This window comes from Myiozetetes cayanensis, unplaced genomic scaffold, assembly GCF_022539395.1.
Source record: "Myiozetetes cayanensis isolate MyiCay16 unplaced genomic scaffold, myiCay2020 scf27, whole genome shotgun sequence".
NCBI classification, from domain to species: Eukaryota; Metazoa; Chordata; class Aves; order Passeriformes; family Tyrannidae; genus Myiozetetes; species Myiozetetes cayanensis.
The window spans coordinates 1,268,938-1,296,298 of record NW_026087488.1 but is presented as its reverse complement, the minus strand read 5'-3'; the positions used below and the strand labels follow the sequence as shown (position 1 = coordinate 1,296,298).

General features: G+C 55.0%; 1 protein-coding gene across 2 annotated transcripts; it reads left to right on the top strand.

Moving 5' to 3' along the window:
* Positions 1-12,536: 12,536 nt before the first annotated feature.
* SRSF1 (serine and arginine rich splicing factor 1) lies at positions 12,537-16,042 on the top strand. Of its 2 annotated transcripts, none has more exons than XM_050321851.1 (4): positions 12,537-12,886; positions 13,023-13,207; positions 13,460-13,632; positions 13,889-16,042. In XM_050321851.1, the coding sequence occupies exons 1-4, from the start codon at positions 12,693-12,695 to the stop codon at positions 14,081-14,083; spliced, it is 747 nt and encodes a 248-aa protein (XP_050177808.1). In that variant the 5' UTR covers positions 12,537-12,692; the 3' UTR covers positions 14,084-16,042. The 2 variants fall into 2 exon arrangements, 1 of the variants encoding a protein (XP_050177808.1); XR_007629760.1 differs by having other exon boundaries at positions 12,540-12,886; positions 13,460-14,612; positions 15,529-16,042.
* Positions 16,043-27,361: the final 11,319 nt, after the last annotated feature.

Below are 27,361 nucleotides of genomic sequence, written 5' to 3'. Positions count from 1 at the left end.
CTGCAGTGCCAAGAAGCCCTTTGCAGAAGACACCTGAAGAAAAGCCCAGCAGAACAAAAAAATCCGATTCCTGTGCTGTCCCCATTCCCACACCGTGGTGCCTGCACAGCAGCGAGACACAGACAGCGCTGCCCGGGCTCAGCTGGCTCTTAATGAGACCAGTTTTAATTGCCTGCGTGGCCTTGAGAACCAGGAAAACTACTTTGGGTCCTGAAACCTCCCTGATTTGATTGCTGAAGGAAGACAAGCCTAGGGCTGGTAACAGCACCCCGGGGACAGGCTGGGCTCATTCCACGTGAGCCAGCCGGGCAGCCCAGGAGCGGGCTGATCCCGTTTGCTAATGAAGTGGATAGTTGCTGGTGTGACCTCTGCAGCCTCTGAGGTACTGGTCAAAACTCCCAACAGCAAATAAAATGTTTACTATTGTTTAACGGGTCCAGACGTGAGCTTCAGCTTTAAGAGAGGAGAAGCCAGAGAGCAGCTGAAAAGCCAGTGAAGATGAAGGAACGCTGCAGGGCCCGGCACTGAGGTTGTAGGAGCCCAGAGGCACAAGGCCGTGCCTGGGCAGGTGGCATGGTCCCAGCTGGCCCAGCCGGAGCAGGCAGGACCCCTGGGACACGGCTCCCGGAGTGCCCGGCCGCGAGGGCAGCCGGCCCCGCTCAGGTTCGTTGCACCACGCTGGGCTGTGCTATTTATAGCTCTGCCCAGTCTCTGTTGAGGCAGCACATCCCTGAGTCTTGTGGATCTGCTCCATGAACACCCCAGCCCAGGCAGTGCAGAGCCCTGGGACGGAGCTGCCGTTCGCACTGGGGCGAGGTTTGTGCTGTGCTGCGAGTCCTGAGCTGAGGCCGGGGCAGGGGATGGGGAGCAGCGGGTTTTAAGGGCAGAGGCAGGTGCTGGGTGATGCTCATCCTGTCTGTGTGTCCCAACGGGAACCCCAAGCTTTCCCACAAGGACTTCCATACTCCAGACCTCCCTGTATTTTCCTGTAGCAGAAGCAGCACTCACCTCCCTCCTGCCCTGCCTGTCCTGGGGATGCCCACGGGCACCTTCAGCCCAGGGTAGGAGGCAGCTGCCCCAGGGAGCAAAGGGACAAGGTATTAAACAGTAGCCCTGAACCACATGGTGACAGTCTACAGTCCCCAGAGCTGGCTCCAGTGCTTCTGCGTTCCCAGTGTAACCCCATCCCAGTTACATCCTGCCTCCTCCCAAAGCATCTGCAGCAAGAGGAGGTGGAGGAGCCCCACTCCTGCCTGGCTCAGTCCTGTTCTTGCACAGGAAGGAGCATTGCCTTGATGGAATGAAGCGCTTGGTGTGCCATGGAGGGAGGTGCGTTCCTGAGGAGTGACAAAAGGCATTTGTTTATAAATTCCTCCAAGTGCACTATATAAGGCACTTCACAGGGATTCACAGGAAAAGGGCCTGGCACGAGGAGCAGTTTGCCATCTAAGGCTCTGCTCCTCCTGCCCCATGGCCACATGCTTCCCCACAGGATGTTTCCAATTGCAGGCGATTTTAAGTCAAAACCCACAGACTTGTGCACATTTTCCACAAGAAATGCGGAGGTCTGGGAGCCAAGTGTGGGGCTGACAGCGTGAGTGTGGCTGCAGCATCCCGCCACCTCCATGCTGCTGGAACATCCCCCAGAGAAAATTTCTCTTATTCAACCTAAGCCCACTTTGCTACACCTCAGCCCATTACTTCTGCTCTGCCCCGCCATGGAAGTGGCCCACTGACTTATTTTATAGCATGGATTCGTAGCAGAAATGTCACCTTCATCTCCTCGCCTCGCAGGAATTCCTTCCCGCTCTCCTCCTCCCACATGTCTCCTGCACCTGTGCTCCCTTCCTTTCTCTCCCCCATCAGTCACTCTCCTTGCCAACAATCAATAAAAACAACAGTAGCAGTAAAGCAGCTTCTATTAATTCCCCTCTGGAACAGAATGAAGGGGGTGGGCACAGCAGTGACACCCCGACACCCTGGAGCAGGGTTGCTGCTCTGTGCCAAGGGCAATTTGGCTACTTCATCATCTCCACAAAAGCCCTTGCTCATGGCTGCAGCCCCCAGCAGCATTTCGGGTGCTGGAGCCGGGTCCCTCACCGGCACAGCCCCCCGGGGCTGCCCAACATGCTATTTTTTACCAGGAGTCAATTGTTTTGGCAAGTGTTTTGCAAAGCGCATTCCGGAGGGTTTGCTCTCCGTCCTGGGCTGCTTTGATCAATCTTGTTTGCGAAGCAGTTTCCAGCGCCCTGGTTAATGTACGTTATTATCTCCCTGAATCCCTGCTATAGAACCTGGATAAATCCCGGGGAAAAAGAAAAAGCCCTATAAAAGGAAAGGCTCTAAAACCTCCAGCGGGAGCTGCCACCGCTGACACGGAGGGTTTGGGCACAGTGAGTGGTCCCTTAACAGCAACAGCAGACCCCAAGTCCCCCGTGGGGTTTATTGCTCACAAATTTGGGCCAATAAAATGTTTTCACTGCCTGCCATCCGTGTCACTGCACAGATCCTGCCTGGGTGCAGTGCTGTCTCCCATGGGTTACTCTCACTTCTCCCAGGGAATGGGAACCCGGTTCTCCCTGTGCACCTGAACCCCATGCCTGATCTGCAAAGGCCTTCATCCCAGCATGTGACCAGAGAGTGCAGGAATGCCAGCCCTGGGACTGTCCCCCACGTTCCTCAGCTGGGCAAGGGGTCCCTCCCTTTGCTGCCAGAGGAGCAGCGGGGTGGCGGGTGCAGGGGGTTGGGGAGAAACGCTCCTCTCTAGGGAAAATGACCCAGGATTGGGCCACATCCTTCCCATCAGCGTCACACACAGGGGCTCTGAAATCCCAGAGCCAGCACGGCCCTTCCGTGGCTCCAGCGTGCCCGGAGCCATCACTGCTCGTGTGCCAGGTGTGCCCTGGAGCAGAGCAGAGGCAGCTGCAGCGTGGCACCACGGCAGGGCAGCCTGGGCTTATCTCCAAGGCAAACGGGCTTAAAAATGTGACAGGCTATAGAAGGCTTTTTGTCTAAAGCCTGCGTGCCACGAGGCAGCGCGTTCCTGCCATCCCACAGGCATGAGAGAGAAAACACTCCACGACTTGTGAGCCTTATTAATATGGATTCAGGTCAGCTGCTCCCTGCAAATTTTTGTGAGTGGCTGGTGGTGTGCAGTTCATGCAGGATCCATAAATAAGGACACCTCTCTGGAATCTCGGTGGGGTCGTGTGAGTACATCGACTGCTTCTGTGCATGTGAAGTGGTGAAGGGTGAGAAGCTGCCCAGCCCCCTGCTCGCAGCTCCCAGCACCCCAGCTCGAGCTCCTGGACCAGCTGAATGCACCGAGAGCTGACAACTCCCTTTAATCTGATCTCTCCCAGAGCGAAAAATGGGTTTGGAGACAACATAAACACCAAAGGAAAGGTCACATCAAAGCCACGAGCTGTGTGACGATGTCTTGTGGCTTCGCTCCCACAGTGGGATTTGCAGGGCTCCAAGTCAGACCACAGAGCAAGACTCAGTGTTCTTGCAGGGCCAGAGAAAGGACAAGGGTTAATTTTACTTCTTCTCTTGAGTTTTCTCCATTTTTCCTTTCCTGTGCTCCCTCTGACTTGAGCTTGTGCCGGAGCACCAGTGGTTTATCTGCAAGGCGTCCTGCCTGCACATCAAAGGCTTCCTACATTTTTAAGGCTGGAAGGGCTGTTGTGATCATTTACTCCACCCTCCTGTGAGCCACAGCACTCGCCAAGGTTGGGTTCCTGTGGTCGAGCAGAGCACGGTGCTGCCGTCAGAGGAGCTGGGAGGTGCCAAGACATGCTGGTGGCTCTGGTCTGGCTGCAGGGAGGGGGTTCCTCCTGCCCCACCACAGCATGTCCACAACAGCCAGGTCCTTGCACCGCTCTCTGCGCTTCCTCTGCTCTGCCACACTCCTTCCAGCCCGGGGCTGCAGTCCCCAGGGGTGTCCCTGCTGCAGGAACACACTGGGCACCCTCCATTGAACCAACTGGGAAACCACGTGTAAACCACTTGGAGCTCATGCATGAAATAATTGATCAATCATGCACAGGCTAATTGGGTACTTGTATGCAAAATAAGGGGGTGCTCATGCGTGAGCTGCCCGGGTGCTCATGCATGCACTGACTGGGGCAATCCACCGATGTGCTGACCCGGCTTTCCTGCGGGACTAACCCTGCCCTTGTGCCAGCACCAAGTGTAAAACCTGTGTGCTCCTGCACCAGCGCTTGGGATGCTGATGCATGAACTCCTTGGGTGCTCAAGTGTCCATTAACTGGGCACTTGTGCATTCCCTGATTAGATTCATGCATGCATGCATCAGGCACCCAGCTGGGTGTTCACTGGGGACAGGCAGAGCCCAGCACAGTGCCAGCCCCACACAGGGCAGGGAGACCTGCCAGCACCGAGCACGGGATGCTGTGGCACCAAAACCCCCTGCTGGCTCCCCAGGAAGCGTGAGCCGGTGGCTTTGCCTCCCCAGCAGCCTCGCTGGCACATGGCAGCCCATCTCACACCTTCCCCCGGGCTCCCCGGGGCGTAGGAAGCAGCCACTGCTGTACAGACAACTTCAACCCTGTTCTGGCACAGCTTAAACACGGGAAGCTCCAAAAGCAGGAGACAAGGTCTCCACTGTGTAGAGTGATTTAGGTCAGTCTCACTTCTGCAATAATTTATTTAAGCTTTAGCAGTTCCTGGCCCGGGTGAGGGAAAAAACGAGGAAAAAAAAATAGAAACCCCCATATTTACACTATTTTTCTGTAATGTTTATACTGTGGAAGCTACAGCATCATCTGCCAGCGCCGCTTTAATCCAGGCCCGCAGACATTTCCACCACGCACTCACATTTCTTGGGATTGTGCTTCAAATTGGAGCAACTTGCTGAGCACAAGATCTCAGCCTGTGAAAGCATTTCAGTGGCTGCTGCTCCCTGGAAAGCACGTCCCGTCCTTCGATCACTCCAAGGCTTTATCAGAAACGTTCTTGCCTTCCTGCAGTCAAAAAACCAGCCATCTGAGTGGGCTCAGAAGAGAAGCAGCCAGAAACAACCCACTGTGGTGCAACTCTGCAAAGCACAGCTGGGGAAGGGGCTGGTGGTGGGAGCCCAGAGCCCAGTGCGAGCAGCGTGTCCTGTTCCAGAGCCAGGACCAGCCTGGGAAAGCAGGATCAGGACAGGTGCTGGAGGTGATGCCTAGATGGGCAGCTGTGGATATAAATGTATATAAATGTGCATAAATGTCTATATAGCACACAGATACTCACAGGCTTGCTCTGGGTTGGCATCACCCACAGCCAGAACCCCCTCCCTGCCCTCCTTGCCAGCCTGGCCACGTCGATGCTCTCGCTGAACTCTACAGAAGGAGCCGCAACAGTTGATCCGATCAATAAATACACATTTTACACAAGCCTTAAGTCTGTAATATCTCTCTGTATGTAAGAGGCCACAAGGGATTTTGTTTTAATTAGAGGAATGCTTAAGGCTACTCTGCCTCCCGCTTAATCGGCCTCGGAAATACAGCGGGAAGGGCTGTCCCTGTGCAGAGGCTGCTCCGAGCCAGCACAACCCAAGGGCTCAGCGAGGGCACGAGCAGGGACACAGAGGGGAGCACAGCCTGTGTCCACCTCCCTCTGGCACCTCCAGCATGAGCCAGGAAAACTTACACCTGGAGCTGCAAGCACGCCCCATCCCCCGCTCAACACCCACGGGATGGCAATGAACAGGCAGGTCCAGCCTCATCCCCGGCCTGAGGTGATGGTTATCACGGTGACACGGGGAGAGGCATCAGGAATGCACTCCATGGCCAGAAAAGAGCAGAGGTTTCCAGCCAAACATTGTCAAATGGTGGTGGTTTTCTTACGGGAATGTTCCAGCTGCTGAGGTCCCACGGCATGGAAACATCCGTGGGAGGAGAGCAAAGCTCTGCACACACACACACAGTGTCCTCAGGAACAGCCCTCCCTGCCCTCGGATGGCTCTGCCTCCAAGCTGGGATCCAGGGGAGCCTCCAAGCTGGGATCCAGGCCAGCCCACGGTCAGCCACGAGCAAACACACCAGGCCTTGCCATGGAGCATTAAGAAGCCAGTGGGTACCAGAGGCACCCAAACCTATGCCCTCAGTGTAAACCACCAGCTGGGTTCTGGAGGGGGCATTTCCAGTTCATCCCTGTCCCACCAGTGCTCAGGAGCACTTCAGCCCCAGTCCATCACAGCACTCAGCTTGTGTGGAACACCAGGCAGGCAAGCAACCGGTTTGGGAGCCAAGCTGCCCTCTGTCTGGGAGGATGAGGAGGAATAAAACGGGGGATAATAAATAAAAACAAACCCTAGAGGGGTAAAAATGCTCACTGAGAGCACTGATGCTCTCACAGCAAGCAGAAGTGATGCTTTGTGCTCGCCCCCAGCTCGGGGATTGTTTGCTGTTAACAGCAAAAAAGGCTTATGGGGATGCCATGTGTGTGTGTGTCCCATGAAACCCTCTGTGATGGGGAGGTGAGCAAAGAAGCAGGGAAGTCCTCTGACAGCCCAGGACATTATCCAAAGCCATGGGTTTATGGATAACTGGTTCCCATGGAGGAACTGCAGCTTTTCCTGGTGCTGCAGCTCCCTGCCCTCACCAGCCCAGCTCTCCCAGGCTCCTCACCCCATGCAGCTCCTGCTCCTTTGATCTTTTCTTTCTCACAGGTGGTATTTCAGAGGATAAAAATGTTAATATGCTTCCAGGGAAATTATCAAAATATTATCCGCCAGTCATGCTCTAAATGACAACGACCTGTTAATCCTATTTACTGCCCTCGAGGAACTGCACCTAAAAGGCCTATTAGGAAAGGGAAAAAATTAGATTTCTTCATTGTATCTCATATTTTAGTTGGGCTACTGTGGTACCAGAAAGTCCAATATCATATGAAAATAAAATTTTCTCTCTTTTTTTTTGACCCACAGAGAAGAGAGCGGAACAGCTGCTGCTGGGGCATTTCCACACCTAATTTCTGACACATCTTTTAATCTGGCCATTTAAAACCACTTATTTTGCACCCTTCACCTTAAACATTAATGGGATATTACTCTGAGGTTTCCTACACAAGGACTGTCTGCATAATAAAATGCCCTGGAACAGGATTTGCAGTGGGAGCAGAAGCCTTTCAGCAGCATCTGAGCACTGGGATCAGCAAACAGCTCCGGACCTCGGCGGCTGCTCCCACCCTGGGCCTTTTGTAAACGCTGAGTTTATTTTTCCTCGTTTATTTGCCTTTCAGTGAGCTCTGACAGGAAAAATATATGGCTTGGTGTCCCTCCCACCCTCGTCTCCACGACTTTTTGCTTCAAGTGGTTGTCACAGTCCCTCGCCTCTCTCCAATGTTTACATAAAGTTACACACGTCCATCAAACAGTTCTGAAAACTTTGTATTTAAAAATACTCTGCTTGAAACCAATTTTAATGCATTTTTGACTCATTGTAGTGCCTTGTGTTAAATAAAATCACCAAACCCACACTGATGCCACAGGGGCCACGTCCTGCTGAAAGCCCCGAGCCCGGGGAGGGAGCGGGGACGTCGGCAGCGCCGCCAGCGGCTCTCAGATGGAAAGCTAATGGAAAACCTCTTTTAAAACCCACTCAGGCCTGGCAAATTGGGGTTATTTTTGGAGAACAAAGAGATGCAGCTCTACCCATGCTCCCGAGGCTCGGCTTGGTGGCACGGCCACCACGGAGACACCCCCAGGCTGTGTAAAGGCAGAGCTGCTGCTGCTGCCCGTGGCTGTGCCACAGTCCTGTGGTGTCCTGGCAGGGACAGTGGCAGGAGCCACACAGCAGATCATGGACAAACATGCGCTGTTTCAGTTCCCTGTGTCAGGGTGGCACTGTTCACTCTGAGTCAGAACACAAGTGGTGGGACAGGAGGTGCCGAGTGGGGCTGGTGAGCTCCCAGTGCCGGTGTGGTGGCTCCTTGGGGGATCCCAGCCTGGATGGCTCAGCCTGGAGTGTGGGAATGGGTTGAGGGCAAAGGAGGCAACACCAGGAAATGCACAGGGAAATAAAAACAGCAAAAGGAAACAGAGCAGCCACAGGGAAACCCTGACCGGCCAGTCCCGCCGAACCACAGAGGTGTCTCTGGAATGAACCACCCGAAGAGAGCTGCTCCTTTCCACTTCTTTATTCCTCAGCAGGAGCAAACCTTGGTGGGTTTATTTACTTTAACAGTTTGCATTCCTTTTCCTCCCTCTCCACATCAGGCCTTGGAGCATCCCAGCAGGCAGGGAGAGGGAAGGGCGATGGGAGCTGCAGTGCCTGGTGACAGCGGGAGGCAGGGAGCAATGGCAGAGCCCTGGATGAACAGAAATATTTACCCAGGGAAGGAAATCTGTTAAAACAGATTTGGGGGCGTTCACTGAAGCTTTCTGGTCCGTGCCAACCTCTGCCCCTTCCCCTTCCACCTCCAGCCATGGTGTGCTAGCACCTGGGAATGAAAGGGGACACTGGGCACTGCACATCTGAGTAGCGTGAAAATGAGGCAGCAGAAACCACAGCAAGCCCCTGATTTTTATTGTTTTTAAATTGTTTTAAAATCAACCTCTAATTGGTGCCAGCCAGAGAAATTAACACACACCATTTAACCAGACTCTCTCTGCTTCCCTGTGCCCCTTCACCCGCCTGGGGTGACGGGGTGGCCCATGAAGACCTGGGCACTCTGCTCCAGGGACCTGGATCAGGGCTCTGCCAAGCACATCGTGTGACCAACTGCACGGTGTGCCTGTTCTCACCAGGGAAAAACAGCAGTGCTTTGGAATTTCTGACAGTGAGCACTTCCCAGGCTGCCTGGCATGATTTGAATTCTGGTGGTGTTACCTCTGCCCGTCTGCAAGGCTTTTCTCCTTTCAGTCTCCACCTGTGTGTGTCCTTTCGGGCTGGCTTCCAGGAAAAATTCCCACTGGCAGCGTGCTGTGTTTTCCTGTGCATCCAGACATGCCCCAGCATGTGCAGAGGAAATCTCTGCTTACAGATAAATCTGCATAAACAAAACAAGCTCTGTCACCATCCACTGTTATGGGAATTATTTCCAAACTCACACATACCTTCCTTGTCTTATCTTAAACTCAAAGTTTCTCTGAAAAAAACCACAGACTGGTATTCTTGCATCTTTCTCCTACGTGCAAATCAATAACTTTGATAACTTTGAGGCACTATTTAAAATGGAACACTCTCCCCTCCACACACAATCAGCTTTCTATTTCACCTCCCAAGGCACAACCTGTGTGGTTTCTTGTTGCTGAAATGCCAAGGAAACCCCTGCAGCAGCAGATTCCCAACTACTGTTACAGGAGGGAAATGGCAAGTTTGGATAATTCACAGCTCAGTTCTCCCCAAAAAAAAAGGTTACAACTTCAGACACCTCTTTAAAAACGACCCTTTTGTCCCAAACAATCTGAGCTTTGATGAACTGTTATTTTGCAACAAAGTAAGATTAGTCGGGACTAATCCCAGCTGGATCACTCTGTACTAAGGATTAGGAAAAACAGGTTCTCCACCAGAGCTGGGCGATGACAGGCCGTGGGCCGTGGCCCCAAGCCCACAGCTCTGCTTGGGAAACCTCCTGCTTCCCATATTTCATCAGGAATTACAATCAGCACTGACATTACACGGGTAATATTTGCATTATTCACCAATATTCTCCCTTGGAAAGCCCTGATTTTCATTGCTCCCATTTTGAGAACAAAAACTCGTCATTTTACAGCAGTCGGTTTCTTTCATTTTAGCAAGATCACTTGCTTTTTCCTTCCCAGCAATTTATTTGCTACATAATTCAATGATTCTCCACATATATGTTTTGCTAGAAAGCCAAAAATTACTCTGAGAATTAAGTACTCTGCAGCTTATCCAACTAAACGCTCCACTGATAACACAGAGCTAAGCAAGGTAATGAGGAAGGAAACATCCAATACTTCTATAAAGAGACACTTCATTAAGGTAATTAAGACAGTCATTTAAAGCAGCTATGAGGATTATTAAGATACAAAAGAAATTATGCAACTGGGTTTTCACCAACCAGGCAGACTTACCATTGGTTTATGATGCTTTTAAGAATAACTTTCGGTGGCTTAATAACTTTTTGAAAATGAAACTCATTTCTTGGCAAAGATGGAAGTTCCCTACACCTGGGAGGAGCATAATCAGGCTCTTTGTGGTTTGTTTCTTGTGGGGAGGGGAGTTGTTGGGTTCTTTTAATGTCACAGAAAGGTTTAGTTTGGTTTGGGAGGGACTCCCTGTCATGGTCAGGGACACCTTCCACTGGACCAGGTTGCTCTGAGCCTCATCCAGCCTGGCTTTGAACACTTCCAGGGATCACAGAATCACTGAGGTTGGTCCAACCTGTGCTGATCCCCACCTTGTCACCCAGCCCAGAGCACCGAGTGCCACGTGCAGTCAGTCCTTGGACACCTCCGGGGCGGAAGGGACTCCAACAAGCACTTCTACTGAGTTGGCAAATAACTGAACAGCTTGTTAGAACTGTGAATAGCTTGGTAAATAATGGTAAAAATGCATCATTTACCCAAAAGCACCCACTTAGGTCACCTAGATCAGCACTGGAACCACAGGGGCCACAGTCACGGCTCAACACATCGTGTTCTGCTACAAAGCGGATTGTGAAACCATAAAACTCTGGTAAAGATGTAGAAAATCCCCAGACAGTTGGGACTTTACCCTTTGCCAACCACAACTCCTGAAGATGGGCTCTCTCACACCATCTCTCTGTCATTAGCAGCCGCCTTTATTTAATCCATTAGCAATCCAAGACTGATGTTCCCAGTTAAAAATGCCCGGAGCACAGCACATCCCTGCACCTTAACCTCAACAAGAGAAAAACGAGCAGCATTTGTAACAGTCACACACGCCATGACGTTACACTGCAAATATTTCCCTATCTGTCAGCCACCGGATCGCTGTTTTTCCAGAGGAATATGCATTTTTCATTACCACATGAAAAATGAGGGCAGCGTGACAGGATCCAAGGAAGAGGCAGGAGGCATTTTTCACAATCCCTTAATTAACGCAGGAGCCTAAAGGGGTTTTCTCCTCACTCCAGCACTGCTTTAACACCATCGGGGTGTTTTTGGTGCCACGTGGAGTCACTTGTGCCGGTACAAACGACACCCAGGGATCAGTGAGAGACACCCAGACTGCACAGGGACAACTATTTCTCTAACCTTTAGCACTATCTCTCCCACATCTGTTTTATCTTTGGGGACTGAGGCACACAGAAGTGTTTTTGCACTCTAAGGCTGCCTTTGCTGCTTTAACGCACCTGGGAGGGCTTTGTGACAACCCAGGCTACTCCAACGTGACTTGAAGTGCCTTGATTTATAATCTTGTAACTATAACACAGTTGTGCATTATTTTCTTGCTTCTTCTGCAGGAAAATCTTTTCGGTCCTCTTTTGTGTATATTTTTCATGTAACTCTACATTAAACCAGTGCAGATGCACCACACAGCACAAGGACACAGCCCTGCATGGGTGATGTTCTCTTGAACCCACGGGATGTGACTTTGCCTCAATTTCTAGTGTTGTTACTCCACTTTTATTGATTTATGTAAGCACAGAGTCCTATTTTAAGTTTGTTTTGTCCAAACCCATTTTGCTCAGGTGCAAAGGAAACACGTCGACCACGAGGTTGGTCTGATGCAAGAGCCCCTAAGAACCATCATACAGGTGCAGCAATAAGAAAGCACCACGTGAGGGGGGAAAGAACCAAACCGAGCAGATTTAAAACTGGGCTTTAATAACACTTCGCTGAAGCAGATGTGTACGCTGGGTGCCCGCCTGGCTGAGCCGCGGGCCGGCCCCGCTCCCTGTGCCCTCAGGGCGGCCATTTTGCCTCAGCCTCCGTCCTACCCCCGCGGGCGGGCAGAGCCCTTTTCCCCGCTGTGCCCGGGCACGGCACGGCGGGACAGAGCCGAGACCGCGGCCCTTCAGCCCCAGCGGGCACACAGAGGGAACACAACGGGAATGGAGCAGGAACGGAGCGGGAACACCGCGGGAAAGCAGCGGGAACACGGCGGGTCCCGCCCCCATCGCTGCGCACGGCCCCGCGCCGGCCCCTCAGCGCTGCGCACGGCCCCGCGGCGCGCGCGGCATTGTGGGACACGCCCCGCGCTTGGCGCCAAGCGCCCCCGCCGCCCGCGCGGGGCATTGTGGGACGCGCCCTGCCCGGCCGGGCCTCGATGGCGCGAGCGCCGCACCGGACGTGACGTCACGCGGCCCGCGGCCGTAAAAGCCACGGCCGAGGGACAGATTCTCCCCCCGCCGCCAACACCGGAGGCTCCCCGCGGCGGAACCGAGCTCGCCGCGCCCTCTCGCCCAGGAGCCGCGCCGCTCGCACGGGCTCGGCTTCTCCGGAGCGGCAAAAACCGGGAGGGACTATTTTGAGACGGCGCCGCGCATGCGCAGTGCGGAGGAGTTGAGGGCGCGGCGGAAGACGCGTGCCGCCGCTGTCTCGCCGTGAGCGCGGGCGGTGCTGCGGCCGGTGGTGCGTCCCGGGCTGAGATCGGTGCGCGCAGAGGCAGCGCGAGCGGAGCCGCGGGCGCCATTTTGGAGCGGCGGTCGCGGAGGCGGCGACAGCTCCGACAGCCCCGGCCCGGCCCCGCCACCGCCGCCCCGCGCCGCCCGCGCCGCCCCGCGCCGCCGCAAACATTGCCGACCTCGCCATGTCCGGCGGCGGCGTCATCCGCGGCCCGGCCGGCAACAACGACTGCCGCATCTACGTGGGGAACCTGCCCCCCGACATCCGCACCAAGGACATCGAGGACGTGTTCTACAAGTACGGCGCCATCCGCGACATCGACCTCAAGAACCGCCGCGGGGGCCCGCCGTTCGCCTTCGTGGAGTTTGAGGACCCCAGGTGAGGGCGCTGCCCCGGGGCCGCGGGGAGCCCGGCGGGGCCGCGGCCGGGCCGGGGGCGGGCGGGGAGGGGCGGGCGGGCAGCGCGAACAAAGGCGGGGTGCGCTGGCCGCGCTCACCGCCCGTGCCGCCCGCAGGGACGCGGAGGACGCCGTCTACGGGCGGGACGGCTACGACTACGATGGGTATCGCCTCCGCGTGGAGTTCCCCCGGAGCGGCCGCGGCACCGGCAGAGGCGGCGGCGGCGGAGGAGGGGGAGGAGCCCCCCGGGGCAGGTATGGCCCCCCGTCCCGGCGCTCGGAGTACAGAGTGATCGTCTCGGGTGAGTCATTGCTCTCTGTTTTTCTCTCTCTCAGCCCAAGCGCTCTCCCCCGGGGTCCTGCAGGCGTGGCGATGCTGCTGCGAGCTGTTCCTTAAAAAGCATCGCCGCGTGCGCTTTGGGAGGGCGGGAGCGGTGTCCCCTCGGTGCTCCTCCGGAACAGTCCCTCCCCTCTGGTGCTCCCTGCTCCTGCTGTACCTGCCGGAGGTGAGGCCTGTGATTTGGTTTTACAATCATTTTCTGCTTTCTCCTTAGGGCTGCCTCCAAGTGGAAGTTGGCAGGATTTAAAGGATCACATGCGTGAAGCAGGTGATGTATGTTATGCTGATGTTTTCCGAGATGGCACTGGTGTCGTGGAGTTTGTGCGGAAGGAAGACATGACCTACGCTGTGCGAAAGCTGGATAACACTAAATTTAGATCGCACGAGGTAGGTACCACACTTACTTTCTTTGGCCAGAATTGGATACAAGGGGCTTAACAGTAGGACTGGAAGGTAAGGAACGCGTGGTGTTCACTGTTTGGTGGCAGAGCAGCTAAATAAGTGTGTGGTGAGGCTGGAGACAGACGTGTGAGCTGCGCTGTCTGTGCCGGCCGTAGTAGCACTGTCTGCAGTCTGTCAGCATGCCTGAAACATGGCCCTTGAAGCCTCGACGTTTCAATGGAAAGTTCTGTCTGTCCAATAGGGAGAAACTGCCTACATCCGTGTTAAAGTTGATGGCCCAAGAAGCCCAAGCTATGGAAGATCTCGGTCCCGCAGCCGTAGTCGTAGCAGGAGCCGTAGTCGCAGCAACAGCAGAAGCCGCAGTTATTCCCCAAGAAGAAGCAGAGGATCTCCACGCTACTCTCCCCGCCACAGCAGATCCCGATCTCGTACATAAACATCACTAGCTCTGATCTTTTTGTAGAACCCCATGTTGTACACAGTTTTCTTTACTTAGTACAGTCTTTCATTATTATTTTTTTTTTAAAAATTCCAACTGTTTTACTCGAATTGGCTGAAGTGTTGAATTGCATTCTTGTGTAAAATCCCTAGTGAGTATTTGCTCCTCGACACCAACATTCCCCTCCTGTCTTTGGTAAATTGTATTTTAATTGCTGTCAGTCAGGATTGTTCCGGTTTAGTTCTAGTTCAGTACCAACATTCTTGGAGCCGTGGTATTGCTGTGTAAATGTCTCAGTGTTCCGCTGTGGTCGAGACGAGCTGGGGATGTTGGGATGTTTGTGGCTAACTTGTCTCTTCTGGGGGATCTTACATTTTATCTTGCCTTTTCGTGTGTCTTTCTGTAGACATATCTGAAGAGATGGATTAAGAATGCTTTGGATTAAAGGATTGTGGAGCACATGTCAATCATTTTAGGATTGTCAAAAGGAGGATTGAGGAGGATCAGATCAATAATGGAGGCAATGGTATGACTCCAAGTGCTATTGTCACAGATGAACTTGGCAGTATTGACCTTATACTGAGAGCCAGGGGAATTGAGGCCGAGCACATACGTGTCCCCACGTGTCGCTTCAGGCGTGTTCCGTGACCGCAGGCTGCGATTGCTCTTCTCCTTTAAAACTTCTCTTCTCGGGGGGGCAATTGTGGCCAGATCCCTGCTTTTGTAATTCTCTATTCCATTCTAGTTTTTTAAAGGAGTAACCGGGGCCGGGGGGGAGTATTGGTTCATTTGTCCCGCAGCGTTTGGTTACAAGTGTCCATGTCCGTAGTATCCGTACACTTGTAGTAGAACTTGCAATCAGAGTATAATATCAATACTGCTAAAATCTGCATGTCCTCTGTGTGACTGATACAGCGTGGCTGTTGCATTTTTATAAGTACCAGAATGAAAGCAAAAAAAAAAAAAGCAAACCTAGTGGGGAATAATTTAAGTCTCAGCCCTGCCCCCTCAGACTAATTCACGATTGACTCACGATCCGTGTGAAAACACCGATTGTTAACGTTCCCTCCAGCTGGGAGTGCAGCTGTAGTCCAGCCATTCCGTAGTAGGTGGATAGACCGAGCAGTTAAAGCTTTTCCAGTTTAATAAAACCATTTTTTACAACCACAAAACCTCCTAGCCCACCAATGCGCTGAGTATGTTGGCATTTCCAGTTGACATATTGTAAATATTTACAATGTTTCCTCCAAATAGTAATTAACATTTCTGAAAGAATTATCTGAGCATCACCATTGGAAAGTTTGTTTTGGGGAATTGATAGTTATTACTGTACATCTGAATTAATTGATGGCAAACATAACTGATCATTCCCCAGAATCCTATTTTTTCATTACAGTATCTAACTTTTTGCCTCCTCTTTTTTGGTTTTGCTGGTTATAAAGGTTTGGATTGGAGAGGGCTCACTGGATCCCAATCCTTGGAGCTGGATCATTGGATTCAAATCATAATGTGGATAGGATAGGGAGGCTGAATTACAAGGATTCATGGAGCGGGATCAAATTACCAGGAACATAGGAGTGGATTCCTGCCCCAACCAAACCGCATTCGTGTGGATTTTTTTTTATTCAACTCAATTGGCTATTCCAAAGATATTTTTTTTCCTATTTTTGACGATTGGAGCCCTTAAGATGCACGATGGAGTTTTGCATTTTTTTGGTAAAAGGAGCAAAGCGAGGACCTGGAGAGGTACGCTGGAGCAATCTCCTTGGAAGGATTCAGCACGAGTAGATGGTAAACCTTAAAGGGGAAAAAGGGGGGTTTGTTTAAAAAAAAAAAAAAAGTAAATAAGTCATTTCTCTAAATTTAAAGACCAAAATTGGAGTTTAAAGATGACGTAGGTTTCAATTGGCCATTGCTTTTTTTTTTTCTTTGACAAATAAAATTTTTACAAAAACACGCCCGGTGTCGTTGTTGGTCGCGGAGTCTCGTCCTGCCCGCCGCCCTCACTTCGGGAATCCAGAGGTCCCAGACAAAGGGCTTTTGTGTGCAGCAGAGCCGGAGTGTTCCACAGGAAGCGCCCATGTTTGAGCTGCTCCTCAGCGAAGGATCAGTTCCCTGGGAAATGGGTGGAATTCAGTGTGGAGGGAGAGTGAAGGGAGGAATTCCCACTGCTTTAAGGGGGAGGTGTTAATGTGAATGTTAATAAGGATGGGAGAGCACATGGGGGAAAGGGGAGATTTGTGGGCTTGGCGCTGCTCCCACTGTGCTCCCGAGGGTAAATTGGGATAGGACTGGTCTGTATGGCCCTTCCTGGTGTGGGTGGATGGGGCAGGGAGCAGGAGCTGAGGAAGGGTGGTTAGGCAGGAGCTGGGATAGTGGTGTAATCATGGAGCTGTGGGCACAGGGAGCTGCACCCCCGTGGTCTATGTGGCCAGGCTGGACATGGCACCATCCCCAGGTGGCAGGTGGATGCCCAAAGGAGGCTGTGGCCTTGTGGGAAGGTGGGTGACTCGTCAGAGAAGTTTCTTAGGATGTGGGAAACCAGGGAGTAGAGTGGGCAGCATGGGCTGCATGGGTGTGTGCTGGGGAAACCAGGGCAAGTTTGGCCCTAAAGCCCCCAAACTCTGGGAACAATTGCTCTGTTCATCACCTGTGTTGAAGAAAGGTGAAATGATTTTAAAACAAAGTTTCTGGGTGTGCTCAAGGAAGAAAAACCTTTTGTTTCACAAGGGAAAACCTGAAGAGTTCGGTTTGCCAGGACTGGAGTTGGGGAGGATTGCTCCAGCTTGGGAAGAAAGTGATTCCTGGGAAAGGAGGAGTGAAGGACCCGACAGACAACGGGGACACAGTCCCTGCTTTGAAATAACGAGGGTCAGGCCTGACCCAGGGAGTCCAAGCAGAGCTTGTTAATACGAGCTTGTTAATACATGGAGCACCAACTTCAGGGGTGGTTCAACTGATTTTGAGACACGGAATTCCCTGTGCAAGGGGCGTGCTGGAGGTGCAGGAATGCTGTAACATGGAATTCCCTGTGCAAGGGGTGTGCTGGAGGTGCAGGAATGCTGTAACATGGAATTCCCTGTGCAAGGGGCGTGCTGGAGGTGCAGGAAGGGCTGCCGTGGGTCGAGCCTGGTCCTGGTGCTGCAGAGCCGGTGGGTGTGGGATGTGCTCCAGGTCTCACTATGGATCAGCTACTGGAGCGGGAAATACCCGAGGACTGTTTGCTTCCCAGATTATGTCAGTGGTTTGGATCAGCCTGTGGAAAGGCTGATCCTCCCTGGGGGGACACAAGAGGGCACTGACTCCGAGGAGCAGGAGGTCACACAGCCTTCCTCAGTGTTGGGATTTGTGGAGTGTGTCATCTTCCTGTAAGGTGCGTTTCCATTTCACCTGGAAACAGAAGGGAATGGAGCATTGATGAGTTCCCTCCCTCATTTTGGGGTTCCCCTCTGAAGGGAGAGCTCGGGTGGCTGTGGGTCCTCGGGGTTCCTGTAGCTACCCCATCATCACCCACTCGCTCTGTCCTCTGTGTCCCAGCTGTGGGGTTTGTAAAGCACTTTGAGATGCTGTAATAAACCTGTTCCCAGCGTGGAGCTCTGGTTCATTTCAGCTCTTTTCCTGTGAAATTGTTTCTGTTGTCGTGCTGTGAGCAGCCAGACAGGGGATGGTGGAGCAGGAAAGCCACGGGGTGAAGCAAGGCTTTCCCCAAGCGCCCCATGGTTTAATTTTGGATTCTGATCCAGGGTGTTTCACCATCCTCGGGGGGATCACCGTGTTCTCTGATTGACATAAAATAGAGGAATTAAATTAATGTCTCAGAAACGTGCTATAAACCAGGTTTGAGTGCTAGAAAAAGTTAACTGGAGGAGGCTGTGCCTCCTGACACACTCTCAGGTTTTAATTACACCATGTTACGAGTTCATTAACGACGTGACGGAGATGGTGAGGAGTCAGCAGGTGCTGGGAGCAGCACTCCTGCCTGGCACAGCCCGGGCAACCCAGTGCCATCTCTTTCCCCCTTTGGCTTCTTGGGCTGTGGATGAAAACGAACCTGAGTCAGCTCCCTCTTGCCTTCCCTCGTAGGGAATCTGCTTCCAGAGCTGCTTCCAGAGCTGCATCCGCTCGCCCAGCTGGGGCTGTTGAGTAAAACTTCCATTTGTTTCAATATCCCGGTGCATCAGTGGGAGCAGGCTCCCTGCAGGCAGCCAGGCACATCTTCTGGGAGCACATTTCCTAGGATTGTAACAGATGCAAATCGAGGCACCAAGTGTCTTCTTTTATGAATGTGTTCTTCCCAGAACTCAGTGTTTTGAGCTTCTGTACTCTCTGAAGATGGAAAGGGGTGGGAATTAGAAATGGAACTACATTTTTTAGAGCAAAGGGAGCAACCAAATGTAACCCCCTCTCCTAAATAACTCTTCCATCCCAAGGCCAGGGGTGTTTCTGCTGCACACCCACCCCTGTGGCAGCGAGCAGGCAGCTTTCCCTCCCTGGTGCCACCGGGCTTTTACTTGGCAGCGCTGGAGCAGCCCAGCCATTCCAGCAGGGAATCTGCCTGTTCCGATGCTCCTGCGCTTCCGATAGAGCCGCTTTGTTGGTACAACTGAGGGCGATTGTGCCCCCGGGGCTGTGTGGCCCCTCTGTGCCGCCCTGGGCCGTGCAGCTGCCCGGCCGCCCTGCCGATACTGCCTTCATTGTGCCAACACTTGGGGAAGGAGAGGGAGGGAATCTCTCCTCCTCGATTGCACACCGTCCTGATAGCCCTGTACTTAATATACCCAACGTTAGGCTGAAATAGAAACGGTTAGAAAACTTGTGGTTTCTCCCAGACACCACAGTTTGGGGGTTTTTCGTTGTTTGTTTGAGGTTTTGGAGGTTTTTTTTTTGAACAGAAACTTCTGCTTTGGAACAGGGGATTGATTCATTGATCTGTGCGTGCTGGTTGTGCTGTGAGGTTTCTTGCTTCTGGTAACAGCAGGGTTTTAACTGTGCAGCAAAATCGGAGTCATTTCTAGACTGGCTAAAAACAGCCCCAGCTTTGGCAGGAGTCCCCCGTGCCAAGTGCAGGATGATCCTCGCTGCACCTGCGCAGGGAAGAGCAGTTTATCTGGCATTGCACTTGGAGCTGTTCCAGAGAGAAAGCTGAATTATTCGGAAAAATGAAGACTCCGGGAAGTTCCCTGCGTAACAGATGTTCCCTAAAATCCCTCTCCCGCAGGCCTGAAGGAGAGTCAGGCTGAGGTACCACCCGCACTGCGCCTTCCTCGCAGCGCTTTGTCCTGCCCGGCTGAGCTGCGGGATGGGATGGGCACAGAGCCTGGCAGAGTCATGGGACAGGACGGGCACGGAGCCTGCCGGAGCTGCGGGATGGGCACAGAGCCCAGCAGAGCCATGGGATGGGCCTGGAGCTGTGGGATGGTCATGGAGCTCAGCAGAGCCGCAGGATGGGCACAGAGCCCAGCAGAGCCATGGGATGGGATGGCAGAGCTGCGGGGTGGGATGGAGACAGAGCTGAGCAGAGCTGCAGGGTGGGCATGGAGCCCAGCAAAGCCTTGGGATGGGCCTGGAGCCTGGCAGAGCCATGGGATGGACATGGAGCCTGGCAGAACTGCAGGACAGGCCCAGCACAGAACCCAGCAGAGCTGTGGGATGGGCTTCAGCCTCTCCTGGCATTCCCTCACCTCGCTCCTGGGTGCTAGGGGTCCCTGGCTCACCTCTGCTCGTCCCCTCCCACCGGGCGGGCTGGGTGCATGTGCCGGTTGCAGGGCCATTAACATAATTTTATGCACTAATTTGTGTAATCATTAAAGAGTCGAGCAGGGCATTGTTCGCATGAGTAATTACCTCTGTATTCTAATAGCTCTAATTCATCCCTTAAGTGAGTTTCGTGTTTCGGTGACTCAGCCTCGATTCACGCTTCGGGTCTGGTGTTTTTTTTCGAGAGCCCCATTTCTCGCTCGCCCAAGGAGCCCCGGGCAGGGCTGCCAGCCTGGATTCGGGACTGCGGCGCTGCCCGGCCCCCACGGGGCGTTGGACCGGCTGGGATGCTGTAGGGAGCAGCTGCCAGCGGAAATTCAAACATGAAGAACTTGGCAGTTTGCTGAACTCTGGGTATTTTCCTCCCGACAAAGGGCAGGGCTCTATTTTTCTGGTTATTTTTGATACCGGTTGAAACGTGGGGAGAAAATTCCTCTGGGCAGCTCCGTGCTGGATTTGACTCTGGATCCATTGATTCTCCATCCTCACACGTGCGTGCCTTTACAGTACACGAGGCACAGGCAGGGGGGAGGCAGGGGCAGCATCATTCCCTGCCTGATTTGCAGGATGATACAGGATATTTTCCCGATGGCACCAAAATTAATTGGTGCCTGGTACCACCAAAGGTTTTGTTCCTCCCCCTCAGAAACATGGAGGAAAGTTGGTTCCTTGGCTGGTGGGAGCAGGGATGCTCTGCCCGAGGCTCCTGCCAGTGCTGGATGTTCATCCCCGTGGGATCAGCTGAGCGATGCAGATGAATGCACAAACATTGATTATTTTGGAGACAATCCATAGCTGCCAAATGAGATTAAACAACACCCAGGTCCCAGAAAAAAAATAAAAGTAAATAGCCAAGAATAAAGAAAATGGGGCACAGTGTTGGCAAAGGGTCCCGGGGGACCATCTTGCCGGGTATTAATCCCTGCCAACCCCATCCCTGAAGGATTTCGGAGCTCTCCGCTGCTATTAATCGCAGCAGCCCTGCAGGGAAGGTAATGCAGCATTATCCGTGTTTTCCAGCTGTGGCTGGGGAGGAGGGAAGCAGCCGGCTGGGCCGAGCTTTGCCGTGTGTCAGTGAAAGATCAGGGATTAGCGTTAGGATTTCCTCGCTGGCTCGGCTGCTCTAATTCAGTGGCCGTGTTTTTCCCTAAATGCACTGACCTTATGTGCCTGCTGCTGTACATCCCGTGCCCGGGAGAAGCCGGGCAGATGGTGGGAAGGGGAGCAAGGCAGGAGCGGATGTTTCTCTGCAGTCCTCGGCCCTGCAGGAATTATTACTAAAAATGGTCACTGGTGATTAACCGGAGCAGCACGCTGCTAAGTAATTGGTACAGGCTCTGGCTCGGGAAGTTTTTAAATCAAACTGGGAACGTTTTCCTGGAGAGCAGCAGTAGCTCAAAGGTGAAGTACCGAGGGCAGTGTGGGGCACGGGGTGAGCAGGGGGCCGTGAGCACCTGCCAGGAGGGCTCTGAAACGTCCTGTATGAGACAGAAGCTGCTGTGTATCTGCAAGTCTCTGTGCAAATCATGTAAAATCTTACGTAAATCGTATAGACACAGAGAAGCTGTGCCTGCCCCATCACTGGGAGTGTTCAGGGGCTTGGAGCAACCTGGCCTAGTGGGAGGTGGGGATGGATCTGGGTGAGCTTTAAGATCCCTCCCAACCCAAACCGTTCTGGGATTCTATGCTCTGATATTCAGTGTGGACAACCCACAGCGTGTGGCATCAGTGCCCGGCCCCGTGCGCCCCTCAGCTGCCCCGGGGAGCCCCCCACGTGTGCAGTGCCGTGGCAGCAGCGACGAGCAGCCCCAGTTCTGGGGCACGGGCAGCAATTTCCCACACTGCTGAGGATGGTGACAGCACCAGCAGCATCCCTGTGGCCGGCGTGGCCACCGGGAGAGCAGCCCTTCCGCCCCGCCGGGGCACAGATGACAGCGACCGTTCTGTGGGAAAAACCTTGTGACGGAGCTCACTAAAATAACAACAAAAGGCCGCCGGGTGCCGGTGGCTCGTGGCAGCTCCGGCGCTCAAGGTGCCAAGCAGAGATTAGCCCAGGCACGGCCGAGGACAAGGAGGTGGGAAGAGATAAGGGCACTTTCCCGGGCGCTGCCGGACGGACGTGGGGCTAAACATAGCCCTGCTCCCGCTGCTCCTGCCCGGCAGGAAGCTCCGAGCGGCTCCCGCGTGGCCCTGGCGTGTGCTGGGCCCGGAGGGAGTGTTGGAGCCGTGGGGGAACAGAGCCAGCCCCGTGCTGGGCCCGGAGGGAGTGTTGGAGCCGTGGGGGAACAGAGCCAGCCCCGTGCTGGGCCCAGAGGGAGTGTTGGAGCCGTGGGGGAACAGAGCCAGCCCCATGCCCTGCCGGGGAAAGTGAAGCTCAGGCCTCAGGAAAGTGGGAATCCGCCTGCTGCGGCATCCTGGGGAGAGGAGAGTGACGGATTCACGGGGATGGCAAAGATTAGGGAGGAGGATGAAACCCCAGGGAGGCAGGAAGGGTTTCCCACAGCAGGTGTGGCAGCGTGGCTGAGCAGAGACAGTGAGTGCAGGAGGTGCAGCAGGGAAGGAAGAGCTCAGGAGAACAGCAGGGAAGGGAGTGACCACTGCAGGGCAGTTTGCCACGGGAATGCTTTCACCAGGGAATGCTTAAAGCATGGAGTAACCATCACGCTTTTCCTGCCTGGCGGGAGCGCGGGCATCGCCCGGCTCTTGAGGAGCCCTGGGACGGGGAGGGTGTGGTGGGAGCTGACATCCAGCTCCACACAGAGCCAGAGGTCTCCCTGCTGCCACAACAACATGTGTGGCCCTGGCACCATGACTACACTGCCCTGGACACCACGTCGGCTTTTCCAGCTTCCCTCCCTCCTTACCCATCACTGCAGCGACTCACCTCGAAGTTTGGTGCCAAACCCCTGGAAGCAGAGCATGGGCAGTGCTCAGCCATCCCTGCCAGTCCTGCACCGCCACTCCTGCCTTTGAGCAGCTCCTTGCTGCTTCCCCACTGATTCCTGTCCTGCCTCCCTCAGTGATTCAGCCGAGCTGGCTGGTAATTTCCTGCATCCTATTTTCCTCTTCTGAAAAGTGGAGCGATCTTTCAGATGCGCCGGTTACGAGGAGGCTCCCGTGCTCTCGGCAGTGGCAGCGCTGGGGGGTGGCCCTGACATGGCACGGGCAGGGCATCACTGCCACCCTCAAGGCTGGGGGAGACCATGGCTGTGGGCAGTTATCTGGCAAGAGCTTTCCTTTTCGCTTTCTTTTTCCCTTCCCTTCCTTTCTCTCTCCCTTTCTGTTTCCATTTCCCTTTCCTTCTGCCTGGTGAATGAGTTGTCTGTCCCCACAGCACCTTCCACCCTTGTTGTGCTGCAGGTCAGGGATGCTCTTTGGAGGATGCTGGATCATCCTGTGGCTGATCCTTGCAGTGGGCACACACTCTGCTTCCACATCTGCTTCCCACAGATGTATTTTACTGTCCTTTTTTAGTGCCCCTGATCAGTTTGAGAGGGAATCAAGGCTGCAAACAGAGAAACCAGAGAAGACACAAACTTGGGAAGCAGCTGAAGAGAAACTGCCTGCAGGGAGCACATTCTCAGAACCAGCAGCACAGCTTATTTACACACTCGGGGCTCTCCAGCCCCACGGAGCTGTGAAATTCAAAGCCTGCCCCATCGCTCAGGGAGCAGAGCACGAGCAGAAAGGGGCTCCTCTAAAGCTGAAATATTTGACAACAGTTTCTATTCTTAGCAAGGCAAGCACACACTTGCCCGGTGGAACTGGAGCACGGCGTGTCAGCAGGGGCTGGGGGACGTGGTTTGGAGGTCCCGGGCAAGGAGGGGACACGGGTGCACGCACACTGTGGGCAGCCTCTCATCCACTCCACACCCACGGGAGACACACAGACAGCAGCAAAGCAAATCAGGATTTTACAGATTAAGTGCCAGTGCAGGTCCTAACGCACAGGGAGCTGCTGCAAGGATCATGGGACAAGATGGGTAGAGTTCAGTGCATCCCATTCCAGAGGAGATCTGCATCCCACCCAGAGGGGATCTGTGTCCTCCTGCCCTAGCCCTGCATCCCATCCCAGCAGGCAGGACAGCTCATGGCATGTGTGCAAATAGGCACCTTCTTAACTCTTCCGTGGCTGAGCACAGTGGAGGAAGCAGCTCCTCTGTTCGAGTGACCCCCTAGGGGGGTTTGTTGAGCTGGGGACAGGTAGTGGTTCTCCTGGAGGTGACGTCCCCAGGAGCATGTGCTGGGTGGCAGGAGGGACACAATCAGCTGGGCTCTGTGGGGATTTTGGTAGTGCCAGCACTGGGCACAGCGTGGCTGTGGCACCGAGGGGCAGCCCCAGTGCTGGCCTGTCCCTGGGAGGCTCCCCACAACCAGCCTCGGCTCTGGCACTGGTGGCAGGGGACACCCAGCAGCCCCAGCAGTGTTCACATCCTTCCCAACAACGTGGGAAGAGCTGAGGAAGGAAGGGAGGAGGGAAGATTTGTGTTTGAAAAGGCAGAAAAGCGCAGCCTCGGGACGGTGGTAAATGGGCCACCTGGTTCCCCGTGCCCTAGAAATTCCCTGTGCGCACTCGCCGCGGTGCCGGCGCAGCGGGGTGGCTGCTGATGCTATCGCTGTCCCAGCTCGATGACTAAGGGAGCTGGAAGGTATAAATTAAATAACACAACACTTCGAGCCACCTGTTATGTGGGTTTGTCCTAAGCAGCGCCGCTTTAATTAAGAGGGAGAGTTTACAAATCTAACCTTTGTTTATTCTGCTTTGGGGCATATATAATGTAAATATGTGTTTTCAAACACTGTGGCTTTTTAGATTTCCAGTTATAATTCTGGGTAAAGGAAAGTTCGTCAGGTTTGGCATAGACTTGCCCTTTCTAAATAGAGCTCCCGTGAGCTCCTTCCCCCCAGGGACTCTCAGCACCTCAGCTCGTTCTGCTCCCAACCCAGCTCTGTTTTCGGCTGCAGGATGAGGGGCTGGGAGGGCTCAGCCAGGCACTACCAAGAGGGAAGTGGGCTCCAACTCCATTACCCTCTGCTCTGGCTCAGCTTTGAGTCTTACAGGTTTTGTTCCTGTATCCCCTCTTGGTTCTTTAGTTGTGAAAGCAAGAACTCAGAGTTTAGCCGGCTACGTGCTCGTCGGGATTTCTCCGATGAGTCAGTGATACGCTTGGATAGCTTTCTTAGCCTTTAATTGAAGTGAGTGTGAGCCCTTAACAAAGAGCTCTCCCAAGTCTTCCTTAATAAGCGTTAACAAAAATAACTGAGCCACCGGGAGGAAAATAACCAGGGGCGGCAGTGGTGTCTCCTCTGCTCCAGCGGGGCTGCTCCGGGCTCTCCCGCAGCCCCGCTTTGCTGAGGGCAGTGCCAGGGTCGGAACACAGGGCGGGAGAAGGAAACCCTGGGGCAGTGGCAGGCGGGGTGGAGCAGGGGATGATCCAGCTGCTTCTGTGCCACGGCTGGGAAGAGCATCTTGGCTGAGCAGAGACACCATCCATCTCCAGGCGAGCCGGGCCGGTGTGAGCGCTGCACGCGCACTGGAGAACCCTTTTAGCTCCCTTTTTTGGTCTGTTTTCCTTAATTCAGAGCCTCTGCAGAGCAAGGGTGGTGTTTGGCACGTTTCCAGCTCTGTGCCCCAGCACAGAGTCCCCCCGTGGTGCAGACAGGGGGGTCAAAACCAAGCAGGCTCCAAATTTCCTGAGGCAGATGGACCGTCTGAGCTGCAGGTGCTCCCGAGCAGGTCAGGCCACTCCAGGCAGCCGAGCCCCAGGCACATGGCCACAAACTTCCCTTTGGGGTCACAGGGCTGAGAAACTCTTTTTTGTTTTAAGTGCAAACAGATTTTGACATAACCACTTGACTCTGGCACTGGAGTCTCAAGGAAAAAAGCCTGAGAGGCGCGAAACATCCGCAGGCGTCACTCGGAACAGAACAAGGACTGTTTTGCAACGCTCTGAGAAGGTGAAGAAACGCCTGGGGAGGGCCAAGGACCCTGTGGCTGCAGGGCCAGGTGACCTGACTGAGGCTGCACAAAGGCACGGCCGGGCCAGCAGGCTGGGAACCCATGAGTGTCTCCTGGTCCCTGCTGTCTCTCCTCCCCCCAGCATTGCACTGAGCTGCGGCTTTGGGACCGGCCTGTGCATTATCTGTAACAGGAGACAAGAGAAACCAGCCGGCTGTCCCGCACGGGAGGAAGTCCCGGGGCAGCCGTGCTGACAGGAGCCATATTTAGCCCCGACTGCTGTGGCCGGGGCGGCTCAGCTGTTTCTCCCCACGCCCGCGGTGCCACAGCGGCCCAGGCCTGGGATGCTCAGCAGGGATCCAGGCCCGAGCAAAGAGGATTGACCAGAGCTGCGGGAAAATAAATAATAAAGTGCTGTAAGCCTGTTCTCATCTCCCCAGCCCCGGGGAAGGCAAGTGGAGGTCAGGATTAAAATCCCCCTCCTGTTGCGGTGTTAAACCTGCCACTGCCTGGTACCAAAGAAATGCCAAGTGTCCCTCAGATGCCACCCAAGGTGTGGCACAAGTGTCCCACACATCCCTCCCTGTCCTGGGAGCACCGGGAAGGCACAAGGAGCTGTCCCCGGGCCCCATCCTCCTGCCTGTCAGGGATGTGCTTGATGTGTGTAAACACGTAATTAACGGTACGTATGTATTTAATTGCTCGTGGCTACGATTTGCATTCAGGTGCTGCGCTGAAGATGCCTCAGATACGGGCGAATCCACTCAGGCGAACACGTGGAGGTGTGCGGGGCAGCGCAGAGGGGAGGGGGCTGCGGTGGCACCGCATCACCCGAACCGCCCGGGGGCTGCAGGGCCGGGGGGACACGGCCCGGCCCGGGGGGGCTGGAGGGGCCCCGGGCCGCGGGACAGTGCCGGGCTCGGCCCTCCTGGAGCCCGGCCAGGCGGGGTGCGAGGCCGGGCCGACCCGGGCGGGCGGCAGCACCCAGGGTGGGCTGAGGACGATCCCGGGGGAGCCGAGGACGATCCCGGGGGAGCCGAAGTGGCAGTGGCGCCGGGCGACCCCCGGGGCGGCCCCGCGCTCACCCCCCCGCCCCCGGCACCGCCGCCCGCCCGCACCCGCGGGCGAAGCCGCCCCCGCCGCCCCCGCGGCTCCTCCCTCCCTTCCTCCCTCCTGCCGGCGCGGCGGGCGGGGGCGGCGGGCGGGGAGGGGAGAAGGGGCGGGCGGGCGGCGCGGCGGCCCCGGGCCGGGCCGGGGCGGGCGGCGCGGCGGCCCCGGACACCTCGGCCGCTCCTCCATCTTCTCTCGCCACAGCTCGGCTTCCCCAGCCCGGGACCGGCCCATTGCCAGCCCCGCGGGGGCGGCCGGCCCGCCGCGCCGCCCCGGCCCCGCCGCCCGCGCCGCCGCCCCGCCGCGCCGCCCCGGGCCCGCCGCCCGCCCCGCGGCGAGGGAGCGGCGGGGGCGGCGCCGCGGCCGCCCGGGCCATCGCCGCCCCGCCGGGGCGCCGCGCCGCCGCCTCCCTCTGGGCCGCAGTGGTGCAGCCCGAGGTTAGCGGAAGC